Source organism: Arvicanthis niloticus, chromosome 17, assembly GCF_011762505.2.
Source record: "Arvicanthis niloticus isolate mArvNil1 chromosome 17, mArvNil1.pat.X, whole genome shotgun sequence".
In the NCBI taxonomy this organism is placed as follows: Eukaryota; Metazoa; Chordata; class Mammalia; order Rodentia; family Muridae; genus Arvicanthis; species Arvicanthis niloticus.
This window is the reverse complement of record NC_047674.1, coordinates 33,012,037-33,026,478: the sequence shown is the minus strand read 5'-3', so window position 1 is coordinate 33,026,478 and position 14,442 is coordinate 33,012,037. Positions and strand designations below refer to the sequence as shown.

Genomic DNA, 14,442 nt, shown 5'->3' with positions numbered 1-14,442 from the left:
CTCGAACAGAGCACTTGCCTAACATGTGCAAGACCCTGGGTTCAATCTCCAGCACTGCAAACAAAAACAAACAAAAAAAAAATCATTTTTTAAAAAACAAAGTATTTTCTGTAAGGTTAGGTAAGCTGTTACAGATTTAAAGAAGGCAAAAGATATACATTCAGCTTCATAAACAGATTCAATATGTAGTATTAAATAGATCCTCATTCCAAGTAGTCAACAGTACTGGCCATTTCTTAGTGTGATGCCTTCACTAGGGACAATGGCTGCTAGCCCACATGTCTACATCCACAGAACTACTGGGAGGTCAGATACAGATGCAGAAAATGCTTTTTTACAGGGGAAAATTCTCTACAACAGAACTCTCTCATAATCTCCTGGAAAGCTACTGAAGGAAATACTGAAAAAAAGCAAAGCAGAAACTGAGAAAGGAGGCAAGGACTGAACAGAAGGCAAAAGCCCCAGGGCCTGCAGAAGAGAGCTTCAGTACAGGAGCCAGGCTATGGTAGAAGCAGGGCCCCTCCCTGAACGAGCACCAAGAAAGCACAGTACTAGATAGAATAGCCCTTGAGCCAGAAACACACACCTAGAGATTCCAGGAGTCCTTACTGAGTCTCCTGAGAGATAGGACAAAAGGTCAAATGAGCAACAGAATCATCATTGAATTTGACAAGTCAACAAAAACAAACAACAGCACAACTCTCACCACAACAAAATGGAGTCAGGACACACAGGCATTCTAACGTGGTAGCAAATGACTGATTCCCTTCCTTCCCAAGACAGCATTTCATAGCCTAGGAAGACCTCAAATTCGAGATATATATATATATATGCATGCTCATCCTGCATTTCCAATCCTCCAGCCCCACAATGAGCCACCATGCAGGCTGTATGCAGCATGGGGACTGTGTACTAGGTAAGCACTCAGTTGTACCAACTGAGCCCCAGCCCTTTGCTTTAACTATAAGAAGCTTTCTGCAAGCATAGGTATTGTTAGAGTCTGTGCATATATATCTTTAAGAGGGAAAGACTCCTGTCAATCAACACTCTAGTGCTATTTCAAACAGTTGGTCATACAATAAGCTTTCTGTTTAAGCAAACCTGGAACCTCATTTCAGAGACATAATTCTGGATTTAAAAAGAAAAAGAAAGACTATGTTATATTTTCATTTATTATTAAATATCTTTCATAAACAGGTATCAAAGCCAGGTAAGCACTGTGATAGGCAGCTTAATGGAACTGTTACCTGCTCTAAGCTGCATGTGTATTTGTGTTTGCCTAATTACTGTTGTAGTGCATCTCTTAGCAACAAGTTTGCCTTTTAAAAACATGCTTTGGCAGGGCATGGTGGCACAGCCTTTAATTCCAGCAGAGCCTTTAATTCTGGAGAGGCAGAAGTAGGACGATCTCTATGGGTTTGCAGGCCAGTCATGGCTACAGTGATCACTATCAGTTACTTTTCCCTGAGGCTTTCAGATCATCAATGCTCCTGTGACATTCAGTGGGACAGGACCAGGAGGATTAGAGTGCACTAAGTGCCAGGCCTGCCCAATGTCTGATCATAATCCTCCCACAATACCAACAAAGTTCCAAGGATGAGATCACAATTCCCAGAATGTCACCAGTCACCAACCGAGTTAAGCCTTCACTAGTTCAGTTTCCAAGGAGTTAACAAGCATGACAAGCCCACTCCAAATTTATCTGTCTGTAGCCCACATTGGTTCAAAATAAATGGATCTCCATCCAGATCATGGAACAGGATATATCATCAAAGCCACCACAAATCCCAAGGTTCTCAGACTCCTGTGACACATTTACAACTGAATTAAGAAAAAGGGGCTGGAGAAATGGCTCAGGGGTTAAGAGCACTCACTGTTCTTGGTTCAGTCCCAGCATCTACATGGCAGCTCATAGCAACCTATAACTCCAGTTCCAGAGGATCTGGTGCCTTCTTTTGGCTTCTGCCAACACAAAATTCACAACGGTACACAGGCAAACATGCAGGCAAACACTCATACACATACAAAATAAAAATAAATCTTTAAAACAAAATTAAAAGGATCTCAGTATTGGGAAGCCCCGCAGACCTGCTGCCTCTATGCTAGATCATATCAAGAAAACAGAAATGTCCCTCCTTACTGGGCCCTGTGAAAGGGAGACAACTTTTCAAAGACCCATAAAAGAAGAGTGCATAGCTCTGATTTAGATCAGGTGCCAACAGTATGGTGGGACACCAAGGCCTTCCAAGATACTCTTGCCTTAATCAATTTCGGAGAAACATCTTTATTCCAGGTCTGTTGACAACACCAACACAGATAACCCGGCACTATGAAGCCACGAGACTGTCAGCCAAGGGGCCTGGCAGAGGCTTCCAAGGCCGCACCATGGCTTGGCCACTGTTCTGTTACTGCTTACCTCAGCTTTCACACTTAAGGATCCAGCTGAGAGCAGTCTTGGAGAGTGGACAAGACAGGAGGAGACCTGAGAGAAGGGGGCTGCATTTGTTCCAGACACCCCAGCTTTAGGCAAGAACACCTGCACTGGCCGCAACAAACCCGAGGCTCTCATAGGAAAATCACAAAAATGAGTTGGAAGTTTTCAGTCCTTTTCATATCACTGTGTACTCTAGGAAGAAAGAGGTGAAGTAAAGCATGTGAGTAAAGAATGTGCACACAGGGTGTGAGCAGGAAGCACTAACCCACAGAAATGCACTTCACTTTAACCCAGAGCTACACACAATGTGCACACAGGGTGTGAGCAGGAAGCACCAACCCACAGAAATGAGCTACACACAATTAGCCCCAACTATACAAGCTAAAACTGAAAGAAGATACAGTGAGGATTTTAGACAGATTTTCAAGATACCAAAAATGTAATCCACAAAAGAACAGTGATAACCTCATCAAATTTTGAAAACTTATGCTCTGTGGAAGGTATCAAAAGAAAAGTGGGGTGACGGTAGAAGTGGGGGAGAGAAACCTCTGTAATCATGAACTTGATAAATAAAAAATTCTTTTAAAACTCTGCTCTAAGCAAGAGAGTAGTACATCTCAGTTCCAGCTACTCAGGAGGCTGAGGGCCAAGAAACCCCTGAGAGACACACTGAAGATGGCTCGATGATTCAAAGTACATACTGCTCTTGTGCAAGACCTGGGTTCATTTCCCAGCACCCTATCAGGTAGATCACGACTGTCTGCAATTCCAGCTGTAGGGAATCTGATGCTCTCTCTGGCTTCTGGGGTACCTGTACATGGTACATAGAAACACAAGGAACATGAACGAATACACACACACACACACACACACACACACGGGTTGGAGAGATACCTCAGCAGTTCCAAGCCCTGGTTGCTCTGGTAGAGAACCAGGCTCAGTTTCCAGCATGTCCAAGTGCCTTACAACCACCTCTAACTCCAGTTTCAGGGGAACCAACACTCCCTTCTGGCCTTAGCAGGGACTTGACATGCACGTGGTGCATATACATATATGTAGACAAATGCTCATACAGAGAAAATAAAAAATAGATCTTCAAGCAAAGTCTGTAAAAATACAATTACTTACTGACAGAGAGTTAAAGATGCATGTAATCTCTCTCCTTTCAGAGGGTGTTGTGGGGACTAAACCCAGGGCCTTGCCCAAGCTGGCAACTTCTCCATCACTGACCTTGTCCAAAGCTCTTGCTATGCTTTTGTTTTTATTCATTATTTACTTTAGTTTTAATTGTAACGTGTCTGCACCATGTGTGTGTTGGTGTCAACCCCTGGAACTGCAGTTATAGGTTGTTGTGAGCTGCCTCACATGGGTGCTAGGGCCTAAAATTTGCAGAGGTGGCAACTGCTCTCAACTACTGAGCCATCTCTCCATTCCCATTCCTCATTCATATAAAAAGATATGAAACTGAGTCTAAAATGTACAGGCTAGCCTTGAACTCACCCTGTAGTTCAGGCAGACCTTGAACATATGATTCTCCTGTATCAGCCTCCAGAGTACCTGGCAGGACAGGTCTGCGCCACCATGCCCAGAAGCAGAACCCTTTACCAGACAGTCAAATGATAAATTAACACATGAAAAGATCATCAATGTTACTGTCAAGGCAGTTCAAATCAAAGCTACAATGGAAAATCATTAGACACCCATTAATACAGCTAGGATGGAAAAAACTACTCATACCAGTGTTGCCAAGGACATAGAGGACTGGGACTAATACACACCCAGGGGAATGGAGATAGCAGTCACTCTGGAATAGTGTTTGTGGCAGACTCTTACCTGCCCTAAAATCAGCTTCTTCACCCCTTTATATTTACTCAACAAAATGAAAGCATAGACTTATGTTAACACCCAGAACACTTCACTTGCTAAATGAATTTTAAATATAAACTCTTAAACTCAAGCAGTACAAATGCTAGTAGCTGAGCAATACATAAGCAAGCGATGTTTCCCATACAAACAGGCACAGGCCAGCAATGAAAGGGAGGAAGGAGAACAGGTACAACAGGAGAGTCCAAGTAAAAGACATCCAAAAATGACCCAGTGTGTGATTCATTTATATAAAAAATTAGAAACTACAACTCAGCTATAGCAAGAGAAAACACATCTATGATTCTTTGGAGCCCAGTAAAGTTGGAATGGACAGAACCAAATTTGCCCAAACAGTTAAGTTCACTGCCAACTGTGATAGAGGTACACTTCACAGCAGAAATGATCAAATGCACATTACAGATATGTGCTGTGCGTTAGTAACATATACAAAAGCACTGCTGAAAAAGAAGCTACAGAATGTAATGTGCCTTAAAACAGGAACAGGGTGGCAGAACTGTTGGTGCCCTACTGAGTAGCACTGTGGGAAACTGCTGAAGATGCGTTACACAGTCTCAGTGGCAGGTGCAGGAGAGCAAGGAGACACAAATCACAAGAGGGAGGAGTTTTCTAAGAGCCTACTCTGGGAAAAAGCTAGTAGGAGATGGAAGGAGAGACTCTTGTCACCCAGAAATGAGAAACTATTAACCTTCTGTACACACCGCTGTGTACACTCATGACTGTAGTGAACAGGAACACAAACCTAAAGACAGACAACTCTGAAGCAGAAAGCTCAAGCCCAAGTTTTCCTCTGGGTCTAAGCTGGGTGCAGAGAGATGGGTGAGAGGGCAGACTTATGAGTCACAAAGAAGGAATTCACCGCAGGGGAATTACTGCTTCCTCTTCTAACCAAAGCAACTGCAAGCGTGGGGAAACACTGGCCCAGCAGCCACAACAGCCATGTCCCATGGGACAAACTCAGCTCTTACATCAAAGCATGAGCTGGCACACTCAAAGGAATCACAATGTCTTGTCTGAGTAAGTAAATCCCAAGAGAAGCTGACAGCTCACACCAGAGGGTGCAGGAGGAAAGCTCACTAAATAATCTTTATATAATTCAGAACCAAACAAACTCATTTTCAATTTTAACCAGCAAGTTCTCAAATCTGAAAACGTTTGCATGTACTGTGCATGTAAAGCCAAGTTTGCTTTTAAAAAATATAACCAGAGCACCCTAGGCAGAACTCAGTGACAAAATGGTCTTCAGTCCCTAGTAGGACATCCTATCATAAGAGAGGTATTGGACACAAAGAATTACCTGTACAGCTCAGAAGCTGGTGGGCGGATCTGAGAAACTCAATGAAGCAAAGCTTATATGCACTGAGACCTCAAGTTTGGTCACACTCATCAACAAGTTCACTTATGAATGTAGAAAGACACCCAACCACAAACCCCAGTTCCATACCTCTTCCCCAGATTCAGACATCTGTCATGGAGTGCATACCTGTTTGGAAGGTAGGATTCGCTCCAGGGTACATGTTAGGAGAATAGGCAGGCGCTGCTGCATAGCCCACAGGAAAACCAGCTGCAGGGAAACACACAGAACAGCATTAGCAATGACAATGCAGCCACCTGACCACCATGCCTCTTCACTGTTTCTGAATTCCACACACCCTGTTCAAAACAAAATCATTTCTAGTCATCTTCTTTTCTTAGAATTTTGACGAGTCACAAACATAACCTAGACTATTAGATCTATAAATAAATGCTCACACTTCACAACTTGGGGCTTGGGGGTGGAAATCACACAGAAACTAAATCAGGAGTCCACTGTCCAGAACAGTTGCATTGAGTGCAAGTCAGGGCACAGAGCACTTTATCATGTGTGAGGTCCTAAGGTAATTCCAGGGCCAAAATAACTCTAAGAACCAACAAGTACCGCTGGCTATAGTGATACATCTTTAATTCTAGCATGTAAGAGGCAAAGGCAGGTAGATAGCTGAGTTCCAGGCCAGTGAGGGCTATATAGCAAGACCCTGTCTGGTAAAAAAGAATAGCTAAGTCATAATTTTAAGCAAAAGGAAAAGAAGAGAGAGGGAAAAAGGGAAGAGGGGAGAAAGGGAAAGGAATACAAGACGGAATCTCGAAGCCTAACCCCCCTGGCAGTTCTGCCCCAGAATCATACCATCTGTGAGTCAACAAGAGTGTTCAGCTTTGTATTCTAGGTCATTATCCTCACAAGGTCCACTACACAAAGCTGTAAAGAACCAGAATTCAAAGTGAACTTGGATCCTTCCTGTCTTACTTTTTGCTGATGGTAGATGAGAGGTAGTTACAAAGAAAGAACCAGATTGTTTTATTTAAAAGCTAGTAATTTTTGTTCTTGTTCTTAGACTGTTTCAAACTTCTAAGTTCATTTCAGGCATCTTCACATTCTGAATTTTAATTCCCAGCTTCCTCAGTTCAAGTTGGCCAGTTAGGAGCCCAGGTTGTCAGGATCATTAAACTCAAATCTTACTAAAAAGGCTATAATTAACCTCAAAGAAGCCCAAAATGAGAAAATACCATCAGAATCCATATCCAAGTAAGATCATTATTTTCTTTCTTTGAAAGGGTGGCAGGATCTTCCTGCCACTGCCTACGGAATGCTGGCAGTTACAGGCATGTATGCTTATCTGTATGTGTAGCACGTGAGTGAGAATAGGGCCCTTGGAGTCGAGAAGATGGTGCCAGAACTCCTGTGTAGCAGACATTACAGACAGTTATAAACTACTACGTGAGTACTAAAAACAGAAGCCAGGTCCCGTGCAAGGGCAGCAAGTGCTCTTAACCTTCGAGCCATGTCTCCAGCACCCATGATTACTTTTAACAATAGTAAGTCTTTAGTCAGACTAACCCACAGCCACAAACATACAGGTATCAGTAAGATATTTAACAGAATTCTAGCCCTTGTGGTGTCCACCAGGAAAGAGACCCTTGGGTACCCACCCAGCAATCCTCAGAGTCCAAGATTCCTTGTGCCCCCTTCTGCTCAACCTAACAGCAGGTCAGCAGGAGGCTCCCACACCCTCAGGGCACAGAACCAAGCAAGCCAAATCCCTGGCCACTGCCACTGTTGCTTATCAGGAACTGAGCTTCTCTTTCCTACCAAGACTACGCCGAGGTAGTCGAAGGTGGTACCCAAAGGGAACTCAAGGGTACTCAAGTGGTTTTTGTTTTGTTTGTGAGACAAGAGCTCATATAGTCCAGGCTGTCCTCAGTCTCATCATGTAACTGAGAACGACTTTGAAGCTGTGATCCTTGCCTGACCTCCAAGTGCTAGGACTAAAGGCCAGTGGTATCTATCATAACCCACTCGGGAATCTCCCAGAATGGCCATGCTGGGGTGGAGAGCACAGACAGACCAGGGCTAATGTCCAAAGGCAGTCCTTTCGAGTCCAGTGTGTGTGTGTGCATGATGGACCACAACTCAAGGTCTCACTTGTTTGGCAAGCACTCTACTGTCAGGCTGTGTGTCTACCTTGCCAATGGGGCATCAGCATGCGGCTCATGAGAGAAAAAACACAGTCGGAAAAGGGATTCCTCAGTCCATGCTTTCTAGGGTGGGAAACAGCAGATCTGGGAGGATTGCTGTGGTTCCCAGTCTCCTGTGTACCCAGACACAGCTGAGAGTTGGGGGAGGAGGGGGTCGTTGGTCTGTACTTTCCCCCAGGACATCTACTGCCAGGCAGGAAGGGGAAGGCTGAGCCCTGGACAAGGGCAGAACCAGGTTTGGTTCCGAGTGAACCTTCTGTGGGAAGGAAGGAATGCCCAAGAAAGGAAGCTAACTGTCTGAATACTTGAGGCCTATCTAAATACCTCGTTAGCATGGAGAGTCCCAAGTTTTTATGGATGTGACTAGCTGTCGTGGTCCTCTCAGTGGGGTATCATGGTTACATGTTCCAGACCAGTTAGAGCTTGCTTGATTGATAGGGTTGGGGGTGGGGGGCTGGCTCTACTCTTCTCATTCAATTCTGAGACTCCCCAGAGTCTGAGCCTGCTTGACTTTACCAGTTCTTCTGTCTAGTGGCACAGTCCACTTGACCCACACTCTGAGTCAAAACTGTGGAAGAGAAGGGAGGGTGTAGCAGTACCCAATTAATCTACTCAAACGACCCCAGCGGTGGTGGCGCTCCTTGCTACCTGCTGCAATGGTCTGGGCTCCCGAATGAAAATGCCTACACACAGCCTTTATATTTTTATATGCCTTAAACAGTTCAACAGTTGGGATACTGTCTAACCTTCCCTACTCCGATATCCCGAGCTATTATTTACTAAGCTCTATAAGATCTTTCTATAAATCTTTGAGATTTATTTTGGAAGTGACTTTTAGAGAGATTTTCAATGTTGCTGCTGTTGTTTTCATTACATTTTACCATTTGTGTGTGTGTGTATTTGTGTGTGTGTGTGTGTGTGTGTGTGTGTACTCCAATGGGCTGTGAACATACAGAAATCGGTTCTCTCCTTTCCTGATGTGGGTCCTGGGGATTGAAATCAAGTTGTTGTGCTGAGGGGCAGGCACCTTCATCCTGGGGCTGTGGCCCCTCACATGGCAGATCTAGCAGAGCAAAGCAGCCATTCATAAAGCCTTAGAGCAGTGGTTCTCAACCTTCCTTACGGTAAGACCCTTTTGTACAGTTAGTTCCTCATGCTGTGGTGACCCCCCAACCATAAAATTATTTTCATTGCTACTTTATAACTGTAATTTTGCTACTGTCATGAATGTAATATAAATTATCTGTTTTCTGATGGTCTTAAGCAAACCCTGTGAAAGGGTCGTTCAGACACAGGGTCCCACATAGATGTATATAGAAAAGGAAAACCCCCAATAAGGGGAAAAAGAAATCAACTTACATGAACCCCGAAGGTTTCAAGACCCACAAGTTGAGAACCACTCTCTTAGCTGAAAACAGTTCCTCTGTCAGGCAAAGTCACCTGAGTACATAGCTTGGGGAGGAGCACACAGGAGTGGTAAGGGAGGAGGGGGCACCTGCTTAGCCAGTCCGATCATCTAAACCAGCACCAGTAATCCACAGGGTGTTGACAAGCTGTTAAAGACCAGATTCTTGATGACCTCCCCAAAGCCTTCCTAAACAAGCCTGAGGTTTGTGCTGCAATGAAGTCACCCCTCCAACAGTGCATAGAAACCCCTGCAAGGGCTTAGTTCTCTTCTGCAAAAATCCAGAGCCTCCACACACCTTCCCATGGTATTCAACTGAATCCTCCTCTACCTCGGTACAACTGGTCAGGTTCTCTTCTGAAATCTTTCTTTCCCACTTGCCTTCTTCAGTCAGTCAGAAAGTGAGTAGGCCCTACCGAAATGTTTTATCAACGTCACACTCATGTGACCAGCAAAGGCAGTGGTTTTCACCAATGTCCTATGGACCAATCCAGAGGCACAAAGCAAGCCAGGTCAAGCAGGATCAATTCACCCTAAGCAGGATATTGCTTAGGTACCAGAGAATCAGTTAGGAGCAAAAACTTTTTATGATGTATTTTTATAAAAACCAGAAATGCCACTAACTAGATCATAATCCACAGGCCATAACACTAACACACACGTACACACACACAAACACACAGCCCACACAGAAAAAGAAAATGTCCTCATGTCTCCCTCATAATCTTCAGGAAGCCATGTGCGCCAGTGCTTGTACCACAGTCTAGCCCAGCCCTCCAACAATGAGCTAGCAGGCATTGAGTCTAATGGAGAGGATCATGACACACTTGTGTGGGCATCAACACCCCCCCCATCTCCCCATCTCCCAAGGAGCCTTGCTCTTTCTATACCTGTTGTGCTCCATCCCTTCAGCATATGGAACTCATGCTACCCATCACCATGACCTAAACTGACCACAGGCCATCTCCCAGGCAACACAAACCCCCGGGCTGCAGCTCTGAAAGAGCTGAAGGTCACTGCACACTTCCTCAGCTGACTGTGAAATCACAGCAGAAGCTTACTCTCTCCACCATCCAGTCTGCAGGCTTCCATGCAGCAAGGCTCAGCGGTCCTGCTTCCTGGTACTAATTCCTGCCCTGAAACGACTTCCAGTGGTTACCATGCCTGTGTCCTTCAACATCACCTCCACCTCCTTAGCAGAGAGAGGACAGACAGGGAGGAAGTGATCCTAAGCACTAATTATTTTTATGATACTAATCATTTTATGATAATGACTTCGAAGAAGACCATGGATATACAAGGCAAGGGGTGTGTGTGTGTGTGTGACCCTGCTTTCAGTGCTGGCAGTCAAATCCACAGGGCCCTGCACAGATGAATATAGAAAAGCAAAACTCCAATAAAGAAAAACAAACTGACATGAACCCCAACTCTACTGATGGCAGTTCTTAAAACTCATGGTGCTGTTAGGGAGGATGTGAGAGGAAACCCCTCCTTCCACGGGATTCCAGTGAGAATCTCTACCCAAGTCAGCTGGACAGTGCCCTAAAAGCTGTGTGTTTACTTTCTTGGACTCTACCTTGCTGGTCACTGCCACCAACACAATTATTAAAAGCATCAGGCTAATTTGCCTTCAATATTTGGGAAATAGCAAACCCTTCAAGTAACCCCAACACAGAAAAGGAATTGGGCTGAATAAGAAAATTCCACAAGACAGGTTATTGTATTTATACAAAAGCAATGGAAAGAACAGGCAAGCCCCGTAAACTGGTATGGGAGCAATTGCTAGATACATTATTTGGCAACTGCACTAGCATCTCCTCTCTGAAATTGAGTAGAGGAAGAAGGCGTCCTCCAACCAGCAATTTTGCTCCTGGTACCTGATGCTGGCTGAGACTTCCATTACTGAGCAACCCAGTCTGAGGCGCTCTCTATCTGGCTGTTCTCTCAAACCCTGACTTTCCAAGGACATGGCCACCCTAAGTAGTGTACTATCTATAAAGCTACTGCTACTATTGGGGGGAATCTAAATCCACAAAGCCCTCTAAATGATGAGCAAAATAAAAACACTATATCGAGTCACAGCATGGCAAAACAAACAAACAAATAAAGACATTTATTTTAAAGACAACAGAGGACAGAGGGGAAGAAGAACAGCTATAGAGGCACAGTCACAGCAAAACTACCCAGATAGAAACCAGGAATACAGGTTTATCTTTAAAGTCTGAGAGTCCACCAAATAGCACCCATGTACACCACAGCACACACAGTAACACACACAGTAAGCACAATAACTCATTTAAAAAGACGATAGACAAGAAATAAATGGATGTGAGCGACACCAGGTGTTATAAATAAGGACACGAGCTGAAGATCTGGCTTGGTGGTTAAGAGTACTCTTGCAGACGACCCAGGCTCAATTCCTCGCACCCACATGGTGTCCTATAGCTGCCCCTAATCTTCGTTCCAGGGAACCTGGCATCACCTTCCATTTCTGACTTCTATCGGCACCAGGCATGCACATGGTGCACACAGATGCAGGCAAAACTCTAACACATAAAATAGTTAAAAAATAAATACATGAGAAAACAGGAAACAATAACAAACAGTAAGAACAATGATTATTACACAAGACAGCATTTGGGGGAAGAATTCCCTCCATGTCCCATGAGCCTCTGAGCTAAAGTCAAGCTAGCCCAAGATTCCATAGGCACACAATGCATCTATCCGACTACCTAGCTCCTAGGACTTCCCCAACTGTTTTATCCATCAGAGAGCCTGTAAATACCCGCCCTGCTAATCATACAAGATGAGTAAAAGCACAAACACTGTGAGGTGACACTCAAAGCTGCTTGAGTTACAGAAACAGAAGCTTTCTCTTAAGTGATCTCTCTCTCTCTCTCTCTCTCTCTCTCTCTCTCTCTCTCTCTCTCTCTCTCTCTCACACACACACACACACACACACACACACACCCACCTAACTAAAATAATGGTTTATACTAAAGTTCTTTTGAGCAAGGACTGGTCAGTACATGAGAAGCAAAGGATGAGACTAGACATACCAAGGATCTGTCAGAGAATCCAAATCTTAATCAAGACTGATAGGTAAACTACTATCACAGGGCTTTGGCTATTGCCCTGGCTCCAGAGGCATTCAGCTGCTCCATTAACTAGTGTTAACTAGTGTTAATACTTCAAGAACAGGAGCTCTTATCACTACAGCAGCTTTCATCTGCAACTGAGAGGAGGAAAGGCTTTCATCTTATCGCTCACAGTCTAGCTTGAAGGGTCAGAGTAGGAACTGAGAGGCAGGAACCAGTGCAAAAGCCATGGTAGAACACTGTTTCCTGCTCTGCTTCTTTCCCAGGGCTTGCTCACCTTGCTTGCTTATACAGTCCAGGACCAGGAGTGACACTACCCACAATAACCATTAATCAAGAAAATGCCCCAGAGGTACTCTGGTGTGAGCATTTTTGCAACTGAGGGTCCCACCTCACAAATGACTCTAGCTTGCATCTGACTTACATAAAACTAGCCAGCATGTCTACTGTAACTATTTATGCTACATGGATATAAAAAGTACTCAACATTCAATAATGAAAACAAAATTCAACTTGCTTACCTGGATATCCAATTCCTTTGGCATTTGCATAGGGAACCCCAGAAGACCCAGGGCTATAAACAGGATTCATGATTTCAAGAACTAAAAGGGGGGGGAAAAAGATGAGTTAGCCAAGTTTTTGCTTCCAGAATTTTCTCCATTAGTCTCAAAAGAGCAGGCAGCAGATGTTATTCTAGTCTACTATAAAACAATGTATTTTCTGCTGCTCCCAACCAACAGAGAACAGAAAATAAACACAAATGTCCCAATAACCACAGTATGAAGCCAAATCAGGACCCAGCAGTCTTTCCTTCATAACTCATTTCTATCCATCAGGACTAAGGCAAACAGTATCTATCACACCCCTACTTAAAATGTCAAAAATTCTACAATTAATCTCAATGCCCTTGTAACAGAGAACTAAATGAAAACATATCCAGAATATGAATTTTCATGCAATTGTTTTAAAAGTATTTAAAGAGTCTGTGTCTTTTTTAGTGAAAATCTAGAAATGTGCAAGGCACTGGATTCAATAGCCCACGGGGGGGGGGGGGGGACTAGCATAATAGCTCATATCTGTAATCCCAGCCTTCATGAGTCTGAGGCAGGAGGACTGCCACGAGCTTAACACTAGTCTAGGATTGTGTAAGAGCCTGTCTCAATAAACACACAAAATTCATAATAATGTGAAAAGTAGCGCACAATACTGCAGCATGAAGGCCAGAGAAGGTGTTGGATCCCCTGAAATTGGAGTTACAGGGGTGGTAAGGAACTTGCTGTAGATGCTGGAACCCAAACTTGGGTCCTCTTCAAGAGCAAGAAATGCTAGTAATCACTGCGACGTCTCTCCAGCTCTCAAAATTGCTCTTTTAAAATAAAAGCTGGGCAGTGGTGATGCATGCATGTCCTTAATCTCAGCACACAGGAAGCAGAGAAGGTAGATCTCCAAGTTCAAGGCCAGTCTGGGCTATAGAGTAACCAGTTCCAGGACAGTCAGGGCTACAGAGAAACTGTCTCAAAAAAATTATATAGACAGACAGACAGACACACACACAAATACATGTATATATATACACATGCATATACATATGTATTACACACTTTATATATACACAAATATATATAATATATAAACAAAATATACAATATATTTTATATAAATATATATTATCTTTATAAAATATATTACATATACACATTACTATATAATATAGTATATGATATATATTTTATATATAAATGTGTGTGTGTACCTCTATCTGGGTCCAGTGGCCTACGCCTGTATTTGGGAGGTAGAGACAAGAGGATCACAATTTCACAACCACCATCAGTTCACAGGTACTGAACAGTACAGGGCTGTGGATGGAGAAAACAAGGGTCAAAGGCACACCAGAAGCAAAGGCACCTACGCTTTGTCACACCTCAAGAACACAGGAACTGTCAACTGCCAATCCCTATTCCTCTGAAGTACAAGGTGACTCTGTTTCAACTGTCATCTCCTAAGAAGTAAATTCTTTCCAACATATTTCTCTACTCTGAGCAACCAGTGGATTTCCTTTGTGAATTAAGCTTAAGACGAGCACAGTGCCTGCCATGTAAAGGCCACAG

At 43.8% G+C, this 14,442-nt stretch overlaps 1 protein-coding gene across 12 annotated transcripts in view; it reads right to left on the bottom strand.

The window, feature by feature from the left end:
- Fam168b (family with sequence similarity 168 member B) overlaps positions 1-14,442 on the bottom strand; it is a 29,536-nt gene that overhangs the window by 10,637 nt on the left and 4,457 nt on the right. For 2 of the 12 annotated variants that reach the window (XM_076915089.1, XM_076915091.1), the window contains exons 2-6: positions 14,088-14,190; positions 12,856-12,936; positions 5,802-5,882; positions 3,935-4,033; positions 19-54 (exon numbers count right to left, since the gene is read on the bottom strand). In XM_076915089.1, the coding sequence (XP_076771204.1) occupies positions 19-54; positions 3,935-4,033; positions 5,802-5,882; positions 12,856-12,925 (286 nt within the window). In that variant the 5' untranslated portion in view covers positions 12,926-12,936; positions 14,088-14,190. The remainder of the gene's footprint in view (positions 1-18; positions 55-3,934; positions 4,034-5,801; positions 5,883-12,855; positions 12,937-14,087; positions 14,191-14,442) is intronic. The other 10 variants (XM_076915093.1, XM_076915092.1, XM_076915095.1 and 7 more) reach the window with 6 other exon arrangements.